General features: G+C 43.9%; 1 protein-coding gene across 1 annotated transcript in view; it reads right to left on the bottom strand.

Moving 5' to 3' along the window:
* The window catches only part of RETREG1 (reticulophagy regulator 1), a 302227-nt gene extending 283098 nt beyond the window's left edge, over window positions 1-19129 (bottom strand). The window contains exon 1 of the mRNA XM_029590332.1: window positions 18635-19129. Within this exon, the coding sequence (XP_029446192.1) occupies window positions 18635-18819 (185 nt within the window). The 5' untranslated portion in view covers window positions 18820-19129. The remainder of the gene's footprint in view (window positions 1-18634) is intronic.
* Between the last annotated feature and the right edge of the window lie 484 nt (window positions 19130-19613).

Here is a 19613-nt window from a genome sequence, read left to right as displayed (position 1 = left end):
AAGCGGGACGACCTATGCTAGATGTGCCTGTTTAAAGAGCCAGGTCTTAAGCTTTTTCTTGAATTTGAAGGTGCAAGCCTCAAGGCGGAGTTCAGGGGGTAGTGAGTTCCAACGGGTAGGTCCCTGCTACAGAGAGTGCTCGCTCCCTCGTGGAGGTGAGATGTGTCTTCTTGGGGGGGGGGGGGGGGGGGGGGGAGTAAAGCATACCTTTTTGTGCTGTTCTGGTGGGGCAGTTGGAGGAGGGGTGAAGTGGAGTGGCTCTTCCAGCCAATTGGCGTTGTGGTTGTAAATGGTTTTGTGGATGAACATATGGAACACAGACAGCCCATCACCAAAATACAGAATGAGGAACCACACATTAGAAACGGAAATGTGCAGACAAAGACTGAAACGGAAACCCCCAAGAAGCCAGACTTCATCCAAGCACAAGACTGGAGAAACAGATCCAGAAATGCATTTTCTCCTGTGCCGTGCAATATCCAATGCTGAGAGAGAGGCGCATTTCCCAAAGCTGACAAGAGAAAAGCCCAGACTTCCCACAAAATAATAAACAGGGAAACTCTGTATAACCCCAACGGAAAGGAGAGAAGCAGCAGTTAGAGCGGGAAAACGTGTATCCTGCCCCTAGATCAGAATTGTAATCTGAGCAGAGATAATACGGAATGTCACTAGAATCCGGGAATTGTCCTGGTTGTATTTTCCTGTCTGTATTCTGCAATTTATTTTGGTTATGTTCTCAGTTTCCTGCTGCTCCTTTAGGTTGCGAGCTCAATCAAAACCAGCCTCTGTTGGGCCTACACAGTGCCCATCTGCAACTGCCCGCAGACAGTGTGGGGGGGTGCACCCCAATTTTTATATTCCCTCTTCTCCCTCGAGCCCACCCAACACAACGCCTGTCCTTGCCCAAGAGCCTTCCGGAATCTACCGTAGTACGTGTGCACCCTGAATTTGGACAGTAGTTGTCGCCATCATGCAAAGACTGAGACTCCCTCCCTCCCTTCTCCAGTCTCTGCAGCATCTTAAGCTCTGGCGATCCCAGAAAGCAGAAGCTGGGCCTGGGAAATGAACCTGAGTTTTCCACATGGCAGCATGTAACGCTTGTTTGGTGGATCAAGGTTAGGTGTGGTGATGCCCCAAGAGAGGACAATGATGATTTCACACTAATGGAATTGGGCCAATCTTATGTCGTGATCCAGAAAAGGGTGGCACAGAGAGGCTTCAGAGGGCTTCCCACTGAGTTGGGGATAGGACCCCCCCCAAGAGAACACGTCAAGGAATTATGAGTAATTTATGGTATAGGAAAGAAAAATGCTTTGGTCGAGCCTGGGGAGAGGGTGTTGGGATCATCCTTCGAGGGGAGATTGGGAAGAGAGAGAGAATGGAAGAAAGTTAAATTGCATACTCCTTCCCTTCCACCCACACTAATTAAGACTAATCTTAGGGTGACCACTAAAGTTCCCAGGTATGCTCAGGAACAACAAAAAAAGATATTTCTGCATAGAAAGGGTGGTGGATGCATGCAGCAGCCTTCCAATGGAGGTGGTAGAAGCAAAGCCAATAACAGAATTCAAGAAAATATGGAATAAGCACACAGGATCCTTAGGGGTAGGGAAATCAGAGTAATGGCAGAGATCACCGTAGGTAGGGAAACGGGCAATCTAGGTGGACCTGTGACAGTCGCTGTCTATGCTTCTGTTTGGCATGCTTGTGTTTAAATATGCTTCATCCCAATATGTGGATCTTTCATGTTCAGTTGGAGGGCGATTTAAATCCATAAAATCTGGGAAATCTAGACACATCCAAGCACAGCATAGCAAGGTCCAGCTAGTCAGTCCATTTTGAAAAGATTCTTTTGGATAGGAAAGCAGAGAGGAAAACAGCTGCTATTGAGACATATGGAAACCAGGGGAAAAAAATGTTTTCCTATCATGAAAATGAACGTTGGTGCCAAAATTTGGAAAAGCCTCGGTAGGCCAGTACTGTGCTGCCTTAAAACAGGATATCAAAATACTAATGGGAAATCAGGAATTCATAAAATATAAAGCAACACCAGATATGCAGACACAACTGATTAAAAGAGATGCATAAATAGAAAAGTCAGTGCAAGTACCCTAAACTGGAAGTACTTTTTCCAGTGCACCCTAGAGCAGATGATCTCAGGTGTATTTCAGTGTTGACAGCTGACAAACTCTACTCTTAAAATATTAGCCAATAATGTCCTCTCTGGGAGAGGGAGGGGTAGAAGACAAGCTTGCCCTCTATCCCCATTACTTTTTATTTTATCTTTGAAGCCACTACTTCCAGCTATCCAAACAAGCTCAGTTTCTGAGATAGATATCTGTTGGAGACCAGGAGTACAAGGTCATTGCTTTTGTAGATGATCTGTTTTTCTCTCACCCTGACCAGTCCCTAGTTAAACTCTTGGCCCTAATTAAGGAATGTTCTGCTTTTTTCTTGTTTTAAAGTGAATTGGGTTCAAAGTGAAGTTATGCCCCTCAATAGTCTACAGTATGTGTACAATCCGCCCTTCCCAATCTCAACTGTAAGTGGTCTCCTGATGGATTCAAATATTTGAGTGTTCATTTTCTACCCAGTGCTGATCTCATGCTGGAGGCTTTAATGTCGAAGATTACAAAGCCGCCAGAAAACACGTCAAACCGCTGGTCTCCTTTATATCTCTCTTGGTGGGGGACGGCCAGAATTCATTAAGATGGTGCTTGCAGCGCAGATCAATTACATATTGAGCATGTCCCCACCTCTTTTTCCTGGGTTTTTTTTTGGGGGGGGGGGGTTATTTTTATTTTACAATAAAATTGATAGGATTACTGGTTCCCTTTTTATGGAAAAAGAAACAGCCTCGTATTGCGGCGCATAAATTGAAACTGGGGAAAGATCAAGAGAGTATGAGATTTCCCGATTTTCTCAGCCATCATGCCTTTTTCCCTTTGCTACGGTGTTTTGCTGACGTTCGGAAGAGGAAGCTTTACATCCACCACCTAAGTGGTTAGCACTCCAGAAGGCTTTAGTCTCTCCCCTGCCACTAGATCTGATGCCCAGCATGAGACTTCCTAAGTCTTTAAAAGGTAATCATACGCTGGCTGCCTCACATGACTTTGTGTACTCTAGCGAGCCGATACAGTAAGAGGCGTCGGGAGAGCCGGCGAGTGCCCGCTCTCCCGACGCATGCCCAGGCCACTCTCCTGGGCGCGCGATTCAGTAAATAAAGATATGCAAATTAGGGCCAGTGGTACAAGGAGGCGCTAGGGACACTAGCGCATCCCTGGCGCCTCCTTTTTGACAGAAGTGGCGGCTGTCAGCGGGTTTGACAGTCGACGCTCAATTTTACCGGCGTCGGTTCTCGAGCCCGCTGACAGCCACGGGTTCGGAAAACAGACGCCGGCAAAATTGAGCGTCCGTATTCCAACCCACGGGCAGATTTTTAATTTAAAAAAAAAAAATTTTATTTTTGGGGCCTCCGACTTAATATCGCCATGATATTAAGTCGGAGGGTGTACAGAAAAGCAGTTTTTTCTGCTTTTCTGTACACTTTCCCGGTGCCGGCCGAACTTAACTCCTGCCTTTGGCTTGGCTGCACATTTTACTTTCTGTATCGCGCAGAACTTGGAACTCTAGCATACGTATGTATTCCATTATGGTACACTCCCCTATTACTAACTGATGGAACTGGGACTGATTGGGCCAAATAGCAGGCAAAAGGTTTCTGGACTCTTAGGCAGGTGACTGGGGGGGGGAGGGGGGATCAGTTGCTCTCATTTGAGATGCTGACCTAGAAATTTCCCCTACCCTGTTCTCAGTGTTATAGGTGGTTCCAGCTTACACACAACGTAGTGTACCTCGCTTTTACACGCTCCAAAACCCCTGCGCTTTATTCCCTCTGTCTTAAATTCCACTCACTGGGACATGAAACTTCTGTACTCTACAAATTTCTTCATTCCCTATCTCATTTTCGTTGTGCAGGGTTGGAAACAACCTGATTTCCTCCAGTAGAAAAATAGTTTGGTCACAATCCATGAAAATTTTACACTCTCTCTTTTTTCTGGTTTTGCATTCGTTGCCTGGACCCCTGTTAAGATGTTCAGGGCAGGAAACTACAGAGGGTACACTGCAACATGTATCATATGAATGTTGTAAGATCCGCCCTTTTTGGTTTCAAATGTGGGAGTTTGTTAGCAAAATTCTCCCCACTCATGTCCCTATTACTTCTCAGGTGGTTATTTTGCGATCATATGACTTTCTAGATGTCCTCTCTCTCTCTCATCCAATATAAAATGTTAGGTATTCTTCCTGCTTCAGCTCTACAGCTGATACTCAAGAACTGGAAAGATCAAGACTTGTTAAATGTGACTTTTTGGTGGAACACCGTTTGTATGATAATCAGATATGAAACTGCTGCTTATGTAGAGCTATACCAGAAGATGAAGCTCCATGCAGTTTGGCAACCCATGTCTGAATTCCTCGCACTTTAGAGAACGCACCAGGATTCCTTTACTACTATTATGTGATCTTAAATAGTTCATCCTCCTGTTAATGTTGATATTTTTAACTGGTTTTGCCTGGTTTTTGTTCTGATTGAATAAAAAGATTGAATTTAAAAGATTACTCTTTTTTGTTTTTTTAACCAATGATAAATTTTGCCAATTCAGGCCTGGATGCACTAAGCTGTGATGTTTTCTCATGGGGGGAGGGGAGGTATAGCCGTGATAGAGGGCTCCTCCCCTGTATCGACGCATTGCTTTGAAGACAAGCTTTTAACTTACTAAATTCTTCTTGCTGTATATAAAGCAACCAAAAAAAAAAACCCAACTTTGATAGTCAAAAAACAAAGAATAGATCATGGTTCAAAACGAGGCTGCTTCAAAGCATTCAAAACCAAATTTATGTCCCATGTAGGAAGTGGTATAGAACCGTTAGGCCTTGCTAATTTATGGCCTTCAAAAAGCTGCCAATATCTCTGTGTGCTAAAACTTTTTTTTAAATTGTTATCATGGATATATCTTCCTACTGATGCCATGGTGCCACTATGCACTCTTACAGCCCTATTCACGAAGGTGCAACTAGGTGATAACATATGTTATTAGTGAATAGGTCCCATTAGAAAAAAAGGGCGCTGCAGTAAATAATGGGGGTTTCTGTGTGTTAATGCCTAGCGCTCCTTTGTGAATCAGGGTACTAACGTACTTGAATGCAGTCCTATATCCAGACCATGAAAAATAATTTCTACCATAGTCTTTTCAGATGACTTTCAATCCTGCGATCCTTCTCTGCTTGCATCATCTTGCTAATCTTTTCCATTCAGTATAATAAGCTTTATTAGAGGACGGTTTTCTAGTAGCTAAAAACAGTGCTTTACCTGTGGAAAAGGTTTATCACCAAATTGCCCGCCTGATATGCAGGTAAATTTACGCCTGTATGTGTCATGTATGCACAAAAAAGTTCTTCCAGTGGGCGAGGAGGCGTTCCCAGTACTGGGGTTGGGGAGAGGTTAGCACTTACACACGTACTTTTCCCACTTTCAAAAGTATGCAAGTAAAATTTCCCAAAGACTGCTGCTCATATATTAGCAGGTGTAATTGTGTGCAGGTAGGGGATAATTTTCAAAGCAAACTACCACTTAAACATTTATTCAGGCTATTATAAAGTTATCCCCTCTGTGTATTGCTGATACTTATTAAATGTATTTATTTTATAGCTATTGTATTCTGCTAGTCCAGGGGTCAGGAACCTATGGCTCGCGAGCCAGATGTGGCTCTTTTGATGGCTGCATCTGGCTCGCAGACAAATCTTTAATAAAAAGTAAAAATCTTAACAAAACCCCCCACCCTCCTGATGCCCCCCCAAGACCTCCAAAATTAATTTACTACAACCCCCCACCCTCCTGACCCCCCCCCCCCAAGACCTGCCAAAAGTCCCTGGAGGTCCAGCGGGGGTCCAGGAGCGGTCCGGGAGCGATCTCCTGGACTTGGGCTGTCGGCTGCCAGTAGTCAAAATGGCGCCGACAGCCCTTTGCCCTCACTATGTCACTGGGGTTGACCAATGGCGGCGGTAGCCCCTGTGACATAGTAAGGGCAAAGGGCCGTCAGCTGCCAGTAATCAAAATGGCGTCGACTGCCCTTTGCCCTCACTATGTCACAGGGGCTACCGCCGCCATTGGTCGACCCCAGTGACATAGTGAGGGCAAAGGGCCGTCGGCGCCATTTTGACTACTGGCAGCCGACAGCCCAAGTCCAGGAGATCGCTCCCGGACCGCTCCTGGACCCCCGCTGGACCTCCAGGGACTTTTGGCAGGTCTTGGGGGAGTCAGGAGGGTAGGGGATTGTAGTAAATTAATTTGGTAGGTCTTGTATGGCTCTCACGGAATTACATTTTAAAATATGTGGCGTTCATGGCTCTCTCAGCCAAAAAGGTTCCCGACCCCTGGGCTAGTCCAACACTTAGCTGAAAAGAGAGCTGTCCACGGCAAAAGTGCAGCAGCTTTACTCATCGCCACTACACTCTTCATATCCTCATTGTACCCTGACATGACAGTCGTGAATTAGAGGCTTGAAACGTAGAAAGGAATTACAGCTCTCTTCTCTAAAACTTTCAGATGAAGATATCTCTCCCCTTCCAACCAGTGCCCTCGTGGCCAACCCTGCTTTGTAAAGGGGCATTCCAACCCCTCTGGCTTACATTGTAGTTATGTATTCCCATGCAGGAGTTATTAACCGAATCCCTCTTAATTGAGGGATTCTGCTTTGCCAACACACGAGAAAGCCCTTTACCTCTCAATTTATATTTTCCTGGGGGGAAAAAAAAAAAAGAGAGGTTCACTCTGGGAGTTGGCCATGCTCTTGTATGCCAGTTCTGAAATGGTCTGATTTCGTTTCAGATTTGGTACCATTGGCAAAATTCTGAGAATAGCAGTTCCAAAAGGTGCATGCCTTGTCTGTTTAGTAAATAATTCATGGCCTGCAGCGCCTTTGGTTTGGAAATAAGATTCTGAACATAATTATTCCCATCTGACTGTGACATCAGATTCCTATGTAATATAGATCCTTGGGATGGGTCTACAGCAGTGGTTCCCAAACCTGTCCTAGAGAACCCCCAGACTGATAAAGCTGGAGGGTAGGTTGTCTAAGAACGCCGTGTGGGCAACAATGTGGGTCAGACACCAAAAGTAGTCCAAATATCTTTGAGTGGAGACACAAAGTATACAGGAGCCCGACTCAGGCCGAGTTTCGCCCCACTCGGGGCTGCCTCAGGGGCTAAAATGACAAATACACCATATAAATACATAAACATTAATAAAAACAAAATATACATGTAAAAGGTACCACAGACTTAACAAAGAACATAGATATCATTTGATTGAGAACCAAAAAAATTTTGACTGAGAACCAAAAAATTTTTTTTTATATACTCAGACAGCTTTAACTTCCAAAAAAATACAGGATGCACAGTGTCCACAATTTGTACCTGTATGATGATGTTCTCTTTTTTATGTAACACAGAGGTGCTCTTATGAATAACTTGAATTATCTAATGGTCTGGAAATCTTATGATATCTATGTTCTTTGTTAAGTCTGTGGTACCTTTACATGTATATTTTGTTTTTATTAATGTTTATGTATTTATATGGTGTATTTGTCATTTTAGCCCCTGAGGCAGCCCCGAGTGGGGCGAAACTCGGCCTGAGTCGGGCTCCTGTATACTTTGTGTCTCCACTCAAATAAAGATATTTGGACTACTTTTGGTGTCTAGAGAACCCCCAGACCAGTTGGGTTTTCAGGATACCTGCAAAGAATAAGCATGCACATTGTTGCAAACTGACTCACCCACCCCAAAGCTACCGGCTCCACACTGTGGCCTGGATGCAACCTCTCCCTGACTGCCACCATGAGTGGTAGGAAACACCACTTGCCGAGCCCACTCCAGCTTTCCTAATCACGCACACACCCAACATCCCAGGACTTAAAGGGCCTGTGGCGGAAACTCAGACATGGCGCCTCTTGATGACATCACAGGCTTCCACTACTTAAGGGCTCTTCACTCAAGCTTCCTTGCCTCAGCAATAGGTCTCCTGGTGTGCCTTATGTCCCAGTACCTATTGCTTCCTGCTTTGTCTCCTTGCCTTGTTCGTGCCCTTTCTTTGCCCATTTCCTTGCCTCATCTTATTCCTCGTTGTCCTGTTCCCTTTGGCTTGATTTCTTGGATTCTGACCCTGGCTTGGATTGTGATCTTCCGTGATTGCTGCCTGTCCCGACCTCTGGCCTGTTCTTTGTCTCTGCCGTCTGCTGCCGACCCCGACCTCTGGATCATTACTGGACTCTGCTGTCTGCCGCCTGCCCCAACTCACGCCTGGCCTTGGACTCTCATCTCTGGACTGCCCTAGGGACCCACTTAAGACCTGCCGGCTGCCAGAACCCAAGAGCTCAACCTGTGGTGAAGGCAGCTGGTGTAGCTGAAGCTCCAGTTGGTCCCACTACAGGGCTCAGTGGGCTTGCTCACTAAGCAATGCCGACCACACTGCAGTACCATCAGGTCCACCATTCCTGCAGGCATTACACATATTCATGGCGGATATCCTGAAAACGTGACTGACCTGGGGTCCCAGCAGGACAGGTTTGAGAACCATTGCTCTAGGGAACTGTTTTCCCAATGTACAATCCAATCAATCAACTCCACAGCTGAAGCTAGTGTGTCTGTGCAGAACCACCTGTTGACATGATTGCGTTATTTTTAGAATGTCTAACTATGGAAAAAGAATTTTCGTTCTCTTAGGACCTGATTCACTACAGCTGTTTTCCTCTTTTGTGTCCATGGGAAATGTCCTTGATAAAGGAGCCCCTTAGTGTAGCTATGAGAGGAATGAGAACTTTAGTAGACCCTGTAGGAACTTGATATTGATAGTGCTGATCCAGTAAGGGAAGCTTAGAGGAACTTCTCTTTATGCAAAACTGTTTAGAGTAAAAGCAAATTACAGCACACTTAGCTAAACAGTGTAGATCTGCTAACTCACATCAATTAGCATTTACGCATACATTATCACAAATCTCGTCACATCCACACACTAAATGATTCCAGTAGGTACCCCAGCTGGCATCCCTTAAGAGAAAGAGCAAATCTCGCTGAAGTGGCAATTTCATGAAACATGGTTCTTCTAGTAGCTTAAACAAGGAGCACATTTCCAGAATTTCATAATGGTGCATCGGGCAGTAGGCGCTGCGTGTGAAGCCAGCTTCCTAGCATTACATAAGATTTGGACAATATTCCACGGGCCTAAAAAGGAGCAGAATATCTAGAGTAGACATTTCCTCCCCTACTTTGGACCAAAACTGGTGGCCCTGCCCACATACACACAAATCATCCAAGCATAAACCAAACCTCCACCAACACAAAGGGATCAGCATTAGGAAAAAGCTTATCAAAATTAAATAGGTACCTGCAGGTGCAATGTAATAGCTAAATCCATAAATCTATTTCTCCTCCCACTGATTTGTATCTTACACCCTTTGGCCCATTACTAATTTGCAGTCCTTCCTGATATCTAAGGAACTTGTGATGGCAGCTAGCAAATAGCTTTCTTGTACAATAAATTTATAGCACAAAGAAGGTCACCTACTCTTATGGCTCAGAGAAATTCCATTCTGAAACGCTTAGCGGCTACATCTTTGTTTAGGCTTTTCAAGTGCAATATTAAACACCAGTCCACAGACTCATTTCAGGCCAATGAAGGAAACTCAGTATGTGCCCGGAGGTCTTTCACTTGAAAAGAAACTTTATCACATGAACGTTTAACAGAGAATGAACCAAATTCTGAGCGTCTTTTAATAAAAAAAAAAAAAAAAGTTTGGAGTGAAAACGGTTTTGAATGGTCTGAAACACAGTAATGTTCAAAACCAATTTGCAAGAAATCGAGTTAACCCCAGCTGTGGTGGGGATTTTTGCATACTTGACCTTTGGCATTTGCAGTTATTGGTAACACGGGTCTTCCGTGGAGAAAGCTATCTGTTGTTAGAGAACTCCATCTGTAGATCGTCTTTCAGAGACCAACACTGGAATGAAACAGACAGAGCGGGGAGCAGGGATTTACCCGAGTAACTTTAGGTGAGAATTCAGCATGACTTACCCAGGTAAGTCTGCCGCCAAACATATTTGCCTAACATTATCCAAGGAAAGGTACCCAAGTAACTTGAGGATGGCATTTTTCCAACCAGACTTACCCAGCACTCAATATCAATGCTGCCTGGCTAATTGTGAGCCCCTGCCCTCCCTACTTTTTACTCCAGTTGAATTTTACCAGGGTAAAAAAATATGCCCTGATAAAATGTAGTCACAAAGAGTGGGTGAAATGTTCAATGACAGGCTTTTGTCTGGGTAACTGAAAAGTTACTCAACCAAACCCCTTTGAATATGGGCCTTTGAAAGCACTACTTTAGCTTATGGGGCAGCAAAGGCTTTCTAGCTTTCACAATATCTCAGACAAGCTTGTTTAACTGGGTCCAAATAACCTCTCTCTCTCTCTCTCCCCCAATGGAGTACCAAGTGGACGAACTTTACAAAAATAATCAGCTGCTTGATCCAGAACCCTCTGCCAACTGCAACATATCTAGCTGAAATATTTAACAGGTTAATCAGAGCGTCATTACTGTACAGGGCATGTTTTCCAATTCACCTTCCAATTTCTGAACCTAGTGAACTGAGGCTTGAGAAGTATCTCTGGAGTCAAAGGACTCTACAGATGCACTGATACATCTCTTAAGTGGGTGTATGATGAGTTAACTGGGAAGATTTTCCAATCACTGGTGCAATTATTTTGATTGGGGAGGGGGGGGGTGCCTGGCAATTTTCTTCTGCTGCTTTGGGCTTCCTGTGGCCCCCAGTGATGTGTTCTGCATTTCTTTTCTATGGCAACAGTTTGCTATTTCTGCTACAGTCAAATAAACAAGTCTATAGCAGAAGCCTTCCCATTTACCAACTGGTTCATTTTGAACTCTTATAACAGTAGTCAATGTTTTACGTATAATACTCCTGTGGTCAGGATGCACTCATTCATTTTTTTGTTTGGTTTTTTTTTACCATCTCCTCTCCTGCTGGGTGGACAGAGAAACAGTTTTGCTCCTCTCTGTTGAATGCCTAGCAAAGAGTCTGCTGAAGAGTGTGCTTTCATCTTGAAATTTTAGATTTAACATCATGGCAATTTATTTGCTTAAGGTACAGTTATCGGAATCATCAAAAACTCTCAAACACATCAGCTTGTGGATTTTCCGTTATCAGAGCCTGAAAAGTTTGAAGCTTTCAGGAAAGGAAGCAGCAGCAACACGTGCAAGCTCCAGATGAACTGTCACAGACTAGAGATGACTAATTGTTTCTGCATTATCTTTTACGAGAAATGTAAATGGAGTTATGTTTCTTTCTGAGAAGGACCCTATTAATCTCTTTGGCTTTAAGCACATTTTCTATTCATTCACTCAATGAACTCAGAGTCTAAGGCAGATGTGGGGGCGTGGCAGGGAAGGACGTATTAATCTGCTGAAATGGTCATGGTATTTCATCCTCCATTCTGTCCTCATCATAAGATACTTCAGGATTTAAGTGTCTCTGAGAATCTCCTTCCTCATGCAGAAGGCAGCACAACCCAGCATCAAAAGCCTTCAGGCAAGTAGTAGGACTGGCAGGTCAGTGGCTCTTGGAAGACGATTTTCCCTTAATTATCATAATATATTTGACACATAATAAGGGAGGGGAATGTTTAAAAATGTTTTTTCCACAGTGGCAGCATCTCATAAGAACATAACATAAAACTTGCCATACTGTGTCAGACCAAGGTCCATCAAACCCGGTATCCTGTTTCCAACAGTGGCCAAGCCAGATTACAAGTACCTGGAAGGATCCCAAGGGGTAGATAGATTATCCCAAGAATAAGCAGTGGATTTCTGCAACCCTACCTCAATAATGGTTAATGGACTTTTCCTCCAGGAACTTGTCCAAACCTTCTTTTTTTTTTAAAAGAAGCTACACTAATAGCTTTCACTACATCCTCTGGCAATGAATTACTGAGCTTAATTATGTGTTGAGTAAAAAATTATTTTCTCTTATTAGTTTTAAATGTATTAACCAATAACTTCATTGTGTCCCCCTTGGTCTTTGTACTTTTCGAAAGAGTAAGCAACTGATTAACCTTTACTTGTTCCATTCCACTCATTAGACCTCTATCATATCTCTCCTCAGCAGTCTCTTCTCCAAGCTGAAGAATCCTAACCTCTTTAGCCTTTCTTCATAGGGGAACTGTTCCATGGCTTTATCTTGTTAGTTTCTCAGCTCTCAGCAAGGCTTAACATGCATACCCACTCACTCTCCATCATACTTGGGATACGCCATAGTCTCAGGAGAGCTGCAACACCACAAAAACGCGTTTTGTTTGTTGGTTAAGCCATTTTACGTTGAAAGAAAGCTAAAAATTAAAAAAAAAACTAACTTAATTTTCCTCCAAATAAACTGTTGCATTTATGGGTGACTTGCCAAATTTGTTTCTAGACAGTGAGTTTTCTTTCCATATCGAATACAGTAGATTTCCTCTATCAACAGCTTGTTGGCTTCTTCCAAGAGAGCCAATGTCTGCATCGCAAGAACCTGCTTTTACTTCATGTTTCACAAGTTATTGTTTTTCACATTTTAAATTCTGTGAAGGAACCAGGCACGTCAAAAATCCCCACAATACTGGACGAGAAGTTGTGATCAGCCTGTCATCATTGGTCGACTGTGCTCAAGCCAGCAGGCGGGAAAGTCTTGAGTCCTGATGGATGCATTAGGAAAGATGTTGGGGAGGAATCTTATTACCAAAATCCTTAGGGTCTGATTTTAAAAGCATTTACACACTTAGAAACTGGGTTTTACACAAGTGAAGTTTTACCTGCGTAAGTGGGCTTTGGAAAATTACTAAAATACATGCCATCGAATTGTCCATAGGATCTACCCACGTGTGTACTTTACACGAATAAATGGCCTTTGAAAATTGCTACAAAAGTTATTACATTTAACACGTGTAAATCCTTTTAATAATTACCCCCACCCACCCCCGATACGGGCTGAGTAAGAGTGAAATGGAACAAAATGTTTTAATTGGCTTATTCAGGGAGCAATTTATTTGCAATTTTAACTCTGTTATTGAGTATTCATGGATTTCCTCCAAGATAAAGAGGTGCATGGCGAGCAAAACTAGCCATTGGGAAAAAATGTATTTTCAAAGGCAGGAGGAGAGGAGTTGATCTCAACCCCTAGGTCACATGCTAACTTCTTTCAAAGGCCAGAATAAGTAAAATTCATAGGGGGCAGGATTTGAATCGGTCTCAGTTTCAGCCCATGACATGTATGCGATTTTTCTTCCACTTTTCCCCAAAAGGGGGGGCTGCAAGTCTCCAATGTGATGTGCCAAAAGCAGGACCGACACAGCCCACCCCTTGTTATCTGAAGATACCGGGGCACCCCAGAGTCGGTGGCTTCAGATCTGTATTGCTTGTACCCTTTGCTTAAAAAAAAAGACATGGCCAAGTAAAAATTGTTACGTTTTGCAGCTCACGGGATGACCCCCCACGAGTAGCTGCGTTCACCCTCGGGCCAGCGAGCCTTGCCGCGGCGGGACGCTTCCTTAGGTGCACGCGCGCCCGAAGCAGATTCCTTTAAAGGGCCCGTGGCGGGAAAAGCCACAGCGCTCTTGGATGATGAGGTCATTGCTGCTTGCTCTATAAAAAAAAAAAAAAAAGCTCTTCAGACGCTTGAGCCTTGTCTCAGCAATAGGATCGCTTGGCCCGACTTCAGCGGTTTCTTCAGCTTTGTCAAAGTCTTCAGCTTCATCCCTGCTCCATGTCTATCTTCCATTTCAGCCTCAGCCTGGCCCCTTCAGCCTTGACCGGCTCTTCGGATCTGACCGTTGCCACAGCCCCCTGAACTTTGTCCTAGGCTGGCACAGACTTCAGGGCTCTGCCTACGAGGTTGCATGAATTGCGCCATGCAAAAGGGGCTCACGCCACTCGCCACAAAAACCCCGCTCGCTGCGCGATAATTTGTGACATTGCTCCAAATACGGCTACTCCCAGGGGCTCAGTTCAAATTTTAAAAAATGGCTTGGCATAAAATTTGCATTGATGCCAGGTGATATCAATGCTTGCAGTGTGTATGTTTCAAACACTGAGCACACATAGGACAAGTGTCTGCTCCTAAGCTAACCAGGAATCAAGAAAACAACCGGAGCACCTGCAGTCTACCCGTCTGTCTTGACATCACACCAACCAACCATGGTACTTTTGAATAAGAGAGGGAAATAGTGGGCCCTTTTTTTTTTTTTTTTTTTTTTTTTACAGTTTTCTTCCATTTTTTTCTAACACGAGGTCAATTTTAGAAAGCATCATTCCACCAATTTTTCACCTTTGCTGTAGTAAAGGCTGTCTATCTTCTCACATATAACTGGAGATAGTGAGGCATTAAATCTGCTTCAGTGCATTACCTGCAACAGATGTACCTGAATACCTGGTGCGGCAAAAGGTGTTTTTAATGTCTCTGAATGATGAATAAGTGGCCAATAAGCACTTGCATAGTACCTCAGAGCCTCTAAAGATGTTAGCTATAGCACAAGTCCAGAAAGATTCTCTGTTTCCTTCTCCTAGAAAAACTGTTTCTTCTACATAAAGTACTATGCTTTCTAAGAAAATGCAGATGCTGTGAATGACTACCAAGGTGGCTGGAAGCCAGAGAAGGCCAACTGTAAAGCTCAAGTTTCCCCATTTACACACATGAAATCCATAAGTCCTGAATGGTAAGATACACTTGCACCTGTGCCCAACAACTGATATGAGTTCAAGTAATGCTTACATGGAAGTGTATAAATGTGAACACTGCATGTCTCTGATAATACCCATCTGAAGCTGGCCTACAGCCAGGCCCAGCACAACCGGGTGTGCATACCATGCATTTGCATGGAGCGGCACACCCGGGGAGGCGGCAGGCCGGCAGCCTAATCAGCCAGCAGCCAAAGAAGGAGAGAGCTTGGGCCTCCTGCTCCCTCCTCCCCCAAGCAGGAAGATCGGTGGGCTTTATAGCCCGAAGAGAACAGGAGGCCCACGGGGCCATGGTGCCTGTTTGTGTGTACATGTGTGTCTGTGTGAGACTGTGTAAGAGCCTGTGTGTGTGTGTGTGAGAGCCTGTGTGCCTATGAATGTATCTGTGTGAGAGCTTGTGTGTTTTGTGCCTGTGAGAACCTGTGAGAACCATATAAGCTCTCACAGGCACACGCACAGACACACACACATAATGTATCTATTAGGGTGACGGAGAGGCAGGCTGTGTATGTTAGATAGCGGGAGTGTGTGAGAGAGAAGATAAAATTTGTGTATGTGTGTGAGAGAGAAGATAAAAGTTGTGCAGCCCTACCTCCCCCAATCCATGACAATCTCAGGGTAACTGGAAATCAGATCCCAGGTATGGAAAGCAGATTTTTAAATCCTTATTAGTTTTAATTACTGAGTGAAATTTGATGATTCTGCTCTTTTGAATTTTTTTTTTTGGGGGGGGAACTAGAACATTTTTATTTGGATTTTTAATTCATCAGATTTTTTAATTTTTTTTTGGTGTTTGGGAAATTTTAGATATTCTATTCATTAACTGGTTTGAAAAATTATTTTTATGAATATGAATTTACTATTATGATTAATGTTTTACATTTCTTGATTTTATTTAATGTTTTTATGAAGAATGGTAATGTTTCTATTTTTCCATTGCTGCTCTGCATATAGAGGCTGGCTTGTTCTGGGTTCCAGTTCACACAACAAGTTCTCAGCATGTTTCAGTTTATACTTTCTGATCTCTTTATTCTGTATTTGATCAGGGTCTCTCTGTGTTCTGCATATGTGACCGAGTTGAGGTATTTTGCTGGCATGTAATTTCTGTGAAGGGATCTATTGCAGCCTGGTTTCCTAATAAGAGTTTTATTGGTGTTCTAGGGCCTGTGCAATATGTGCAGTGTTGTCTTTTCATAGATAAGATTGTTAGGGTTGTTTACTATATTGTAATGGTAATTCCGTTTATTCATGGCTTTCTGAGGGCCAAACTCACAACCAGCACGCATTACAAAAAGTCTAATTCCACAGGAGCTCCAAGTGTCTTTTTTGCAGAATTTTCTGCTTACTACCACAGGAGTGCATGTAAATATAATATGCATGTGGTAAGTAATATTTTTGCCTCAGAAGACTGTACTCTTGAATGTTCTTTTTCATGTAAAATTTGGTATAAATACATAATTTAATTGTGTGTGTGTATGGAGGGGTGGCGTGTGCGCAAGGCTGTAACATTTGCCTAGGGTACCCTATACACTTCCCTATCCATGGGTTCTGGGGTGCGGGTGTGTCTGTGTCAGTTTTTAAAAGTATAGATTGCAGGATGGAGCTGGGCTGTGATAGGTCCAGGAAAGGCACTGAATGAATCAGGGTGGGGGGGACGGGAACCCAGTAATTTTTCACACAGGGCAGCAAAAAAAAAAAAACCAACTAGCACCAGATCTGCCTATGGCAATGTGGATTGTGTGAACTGGTCCTAGTACCTGTGCTGACCACAGAAATAATAAGCTAGGTGAAGACCAGGGGCACAGCACACTTGGCTCTTGGTGTGTGAATTCCTGCAGATATGTGCGCAATCAGAGCACTCACCATTTCTGCGGTGCAACATCAAATGCATTCTTTATCGCAGCTGTTTGAAAGCAAATAGGTTTTATATGAAAAAGTAAAAAAAAAAGGCAAACTCTCTGACAAACTAATTACAATATATTTTAAATAATAGTATTTACAATAAATTTTGGTTTTTTGTCATTTTGTTTTTTTCATCACTATTAAACAGAGACCTCTTTCTTAGCCTCTTCATTTTTGTAATTAATTGTATTAAAAGGGTGTCCTCCCAAGAAAGATCCATAAATGGAACTTCAGATCAATTACATATTTCTGTCATTTATTGTAGTTTGGCATGACTGGCCTTTCTTCTGCACTAACTTCTTTTCAACAACATTTTAAAGTAAAATTTTTAATATAGAGGTTTGTTATATATACATTGTTTCCAGAATTGAATCCTTTTCCTCCTACATTAAGACAGGCTTTGGTACCAGAAACACAAATCAGTTTGCTTTCTAAGTGGAGGATCTGGCTGGACTTGCTATATTGTCATGAGCGTTATGAATTCAGTATTTATCGTGTTCTAATAAAATTGTGATATATCTCACAATATGTTTACCATTTTAATCTTGCTCCCAATGCACATTTGTGCACTAGACTTTATTTCTCTTTATTACTTCTTCAATTTTCCCCACAGTTCTGTTTCATTTCTAATTTCCTTACAACTTTACTTTGATGTAAAATTCAAGGAAAAATAACTTCTGCCAAACCTCCATGTAAGCTTTCTAGACTGCCCTTATAAAATGCAGGATATTTCTAGATTTGAGGTGGCAACTAGATTTCTATGCGACTGAGGGAACATGAGCAGAGTAAACTTGGGATGATCTTAATAATCTACCGGCCCCCTGAAGAGGAAAATGCAAGAAACAGTCTGTTGAGCCCTGAATTTTTTCATTCTCAACACTACCACACAATTTTACACCTAACCCAAAATATGAAAACAGCATAGATTTTGCAATTCCATGAACACAAACATATGATTTGCTATTTTTTTTTTTAATGGACTGTTATGGGGGAGGGATGTCATGCTACTGTTAATTCACATTTTATATTAAATTGTCAAGTAAATTAAATGCAAGCATGGAAAATTATTCAACCAGGAAGACAGTGCATGGGATTGATTTTGCATCATCCTTAGATCTCACTGGTTCATCCCTTCCAGTGATGTTGGGTAGCTAAATCATGAGTAATCTATTTTTTTTTTCCTTTTCTAAGTCTCTGCATAACACTGAACCATAAAAACATGACTAAAGAAAACGTCCAAACAGCCTATTTAGAAAGCCCATCCACACCAACAGCTTAGTTGTACAACTCCTGCCACTCCTGTGTTTATCCCATGCTTTCCTGAATTCAGATACTCTCCTTGTCTCCACCACCTCCACTGGGAAGCTGTTCCATGCATCCACCACCCTCTCTGTGCCAGGAGAAAATGTGTTATGCGGAATGTCCTTCAGTGGCTTCATATATTCTCTTTAAAATAGGAAGTCAGGAAAAAAAACTGAAAAAATAAATCCATGTCACAAAGCATGAGGGATATTTCTTTGTTGAGAATATTGCCCTTGAAAGCGCTTGGTCTTGTACCCTTCCCTTCCAACCTCCTGCCTAGAGGGACCTAAAGGGCTGGATCACAGAATGCACCCACTCTAATGGGCTCCCTGCTCTTCCTTCCCCGCCATGGAGGTGGCAGATCCAAATTTAGTCATCAGCTAAGCTTGGACAGAAACCTGGCCACCTCCATGTCCCTTTCTAGGTACCACCCGATCGCTGATCCAATGCCCTTACTGAGTGTGGCTTAGAAGCAGAGATTAGTCCTAACTGTTCGGATGTGATGAGGATCGGGCAAGGCGATGCGATGGGCACAGGTGCAGGTCCTAGACACCCCCCCTTCCCCCCAGGCCGGGCTGCATCCCCCAATCACTTACCAGAAGAGCAGGTTGGCTCCCACAAAGCGTACCAGGTTGCGGAGGGCTCTCACCCATCCCGAGACAGCGGAAGCCTGATCCCTTTCCGCTGTCCACGAGCCACCATCGCTCCCTGGTTGCTTCTCCTCGCTACCATTGTCCAGCTCCGAGTTCCGATCCCGCATTGTCTCCACGTTCCCCCGCATTGTGCCTCCGTTCCGCTCGCGTTCTGCCACGCCCCCCGGGGCGGGATGCGGCTGGGTTACTCCCTCCCTGCGGTGGGCTCGCCCGCAAGGCTCTTCCAAGATGGGCGGGGGGAGGGGATGTTATGCTTGAGGCCGGCTCGCTGACGTCACGCTACTCAGCTACCGCCCTGCAGGTCCCCGGCGGCCAGAGGTGTTGCCAAGCAAGCGAGTTTCCCGCCAAATTTGGCAGCTTTTAAGTTTATGGGCTATTTTTTTTTTCTCCCAGCGGCTGGTTTTTCAATGCGCTGTCGCCGTCAACAAGCCACAATTCTTGTCCTCCTTCCACATTCACCTCTGACTAGCCAAGCCAACGTCGTGAAAAAAGGGGGAGGGGGGGGGGGAGCGAGGTGTTTCGCGCATGCGCATCAACAAGAAACCGAACAGGTTGCCTACCGGCCGCAACCTTCTTTAAGCCAATAGGCGCTTCCGCTCTTGTGGTGTCTGGTAGGGCTGCGCGCGCTTGTGGCTGCTACTACCTGGCTATAGAGCGCGCGCAGAGTTGTGTTTACAAAAACAACGTGGAGTTTAGATAAAATAAGTTGCGGGGTGGTAAGACGTGTTTAACTGTCCTTATTGCAGATGGTGGTACTTAATTTGACGCTTATACTGTGCCAAGCTGTGCATGTGCGCCTCGCGCGGCCGGGACACTACAGGGAATAGGAGAGAAGGGGTGGCGTGGGACAGATGAGTGAGGCCGGTCGGGGGGGGGGATGGCAGGTTTTACGCATTTGGTGCAGGACGTCGGGGTTCGCTTT

This window comes from Rhinatrema bivittatum, chromosome 2 (assembly GCF_901001135.1).
Source record: "Rhinatrema bivittatum chromosome 2, aRhiBiv1.1, whole genome shotgun sequence".
NCBI classification, from domain to species: Eukaryota; Metazoa; Chordata; class Amphibia; order Gymnophiona; family Rhinatrematidae; genus Rhinatrema; species Rhinatrema bivittatum.
The sequence above is the reverse complement of the archived record's forward strand: the minus strand, read 5'-3'. Positions and strand labels throughout refer to the sequence as shown.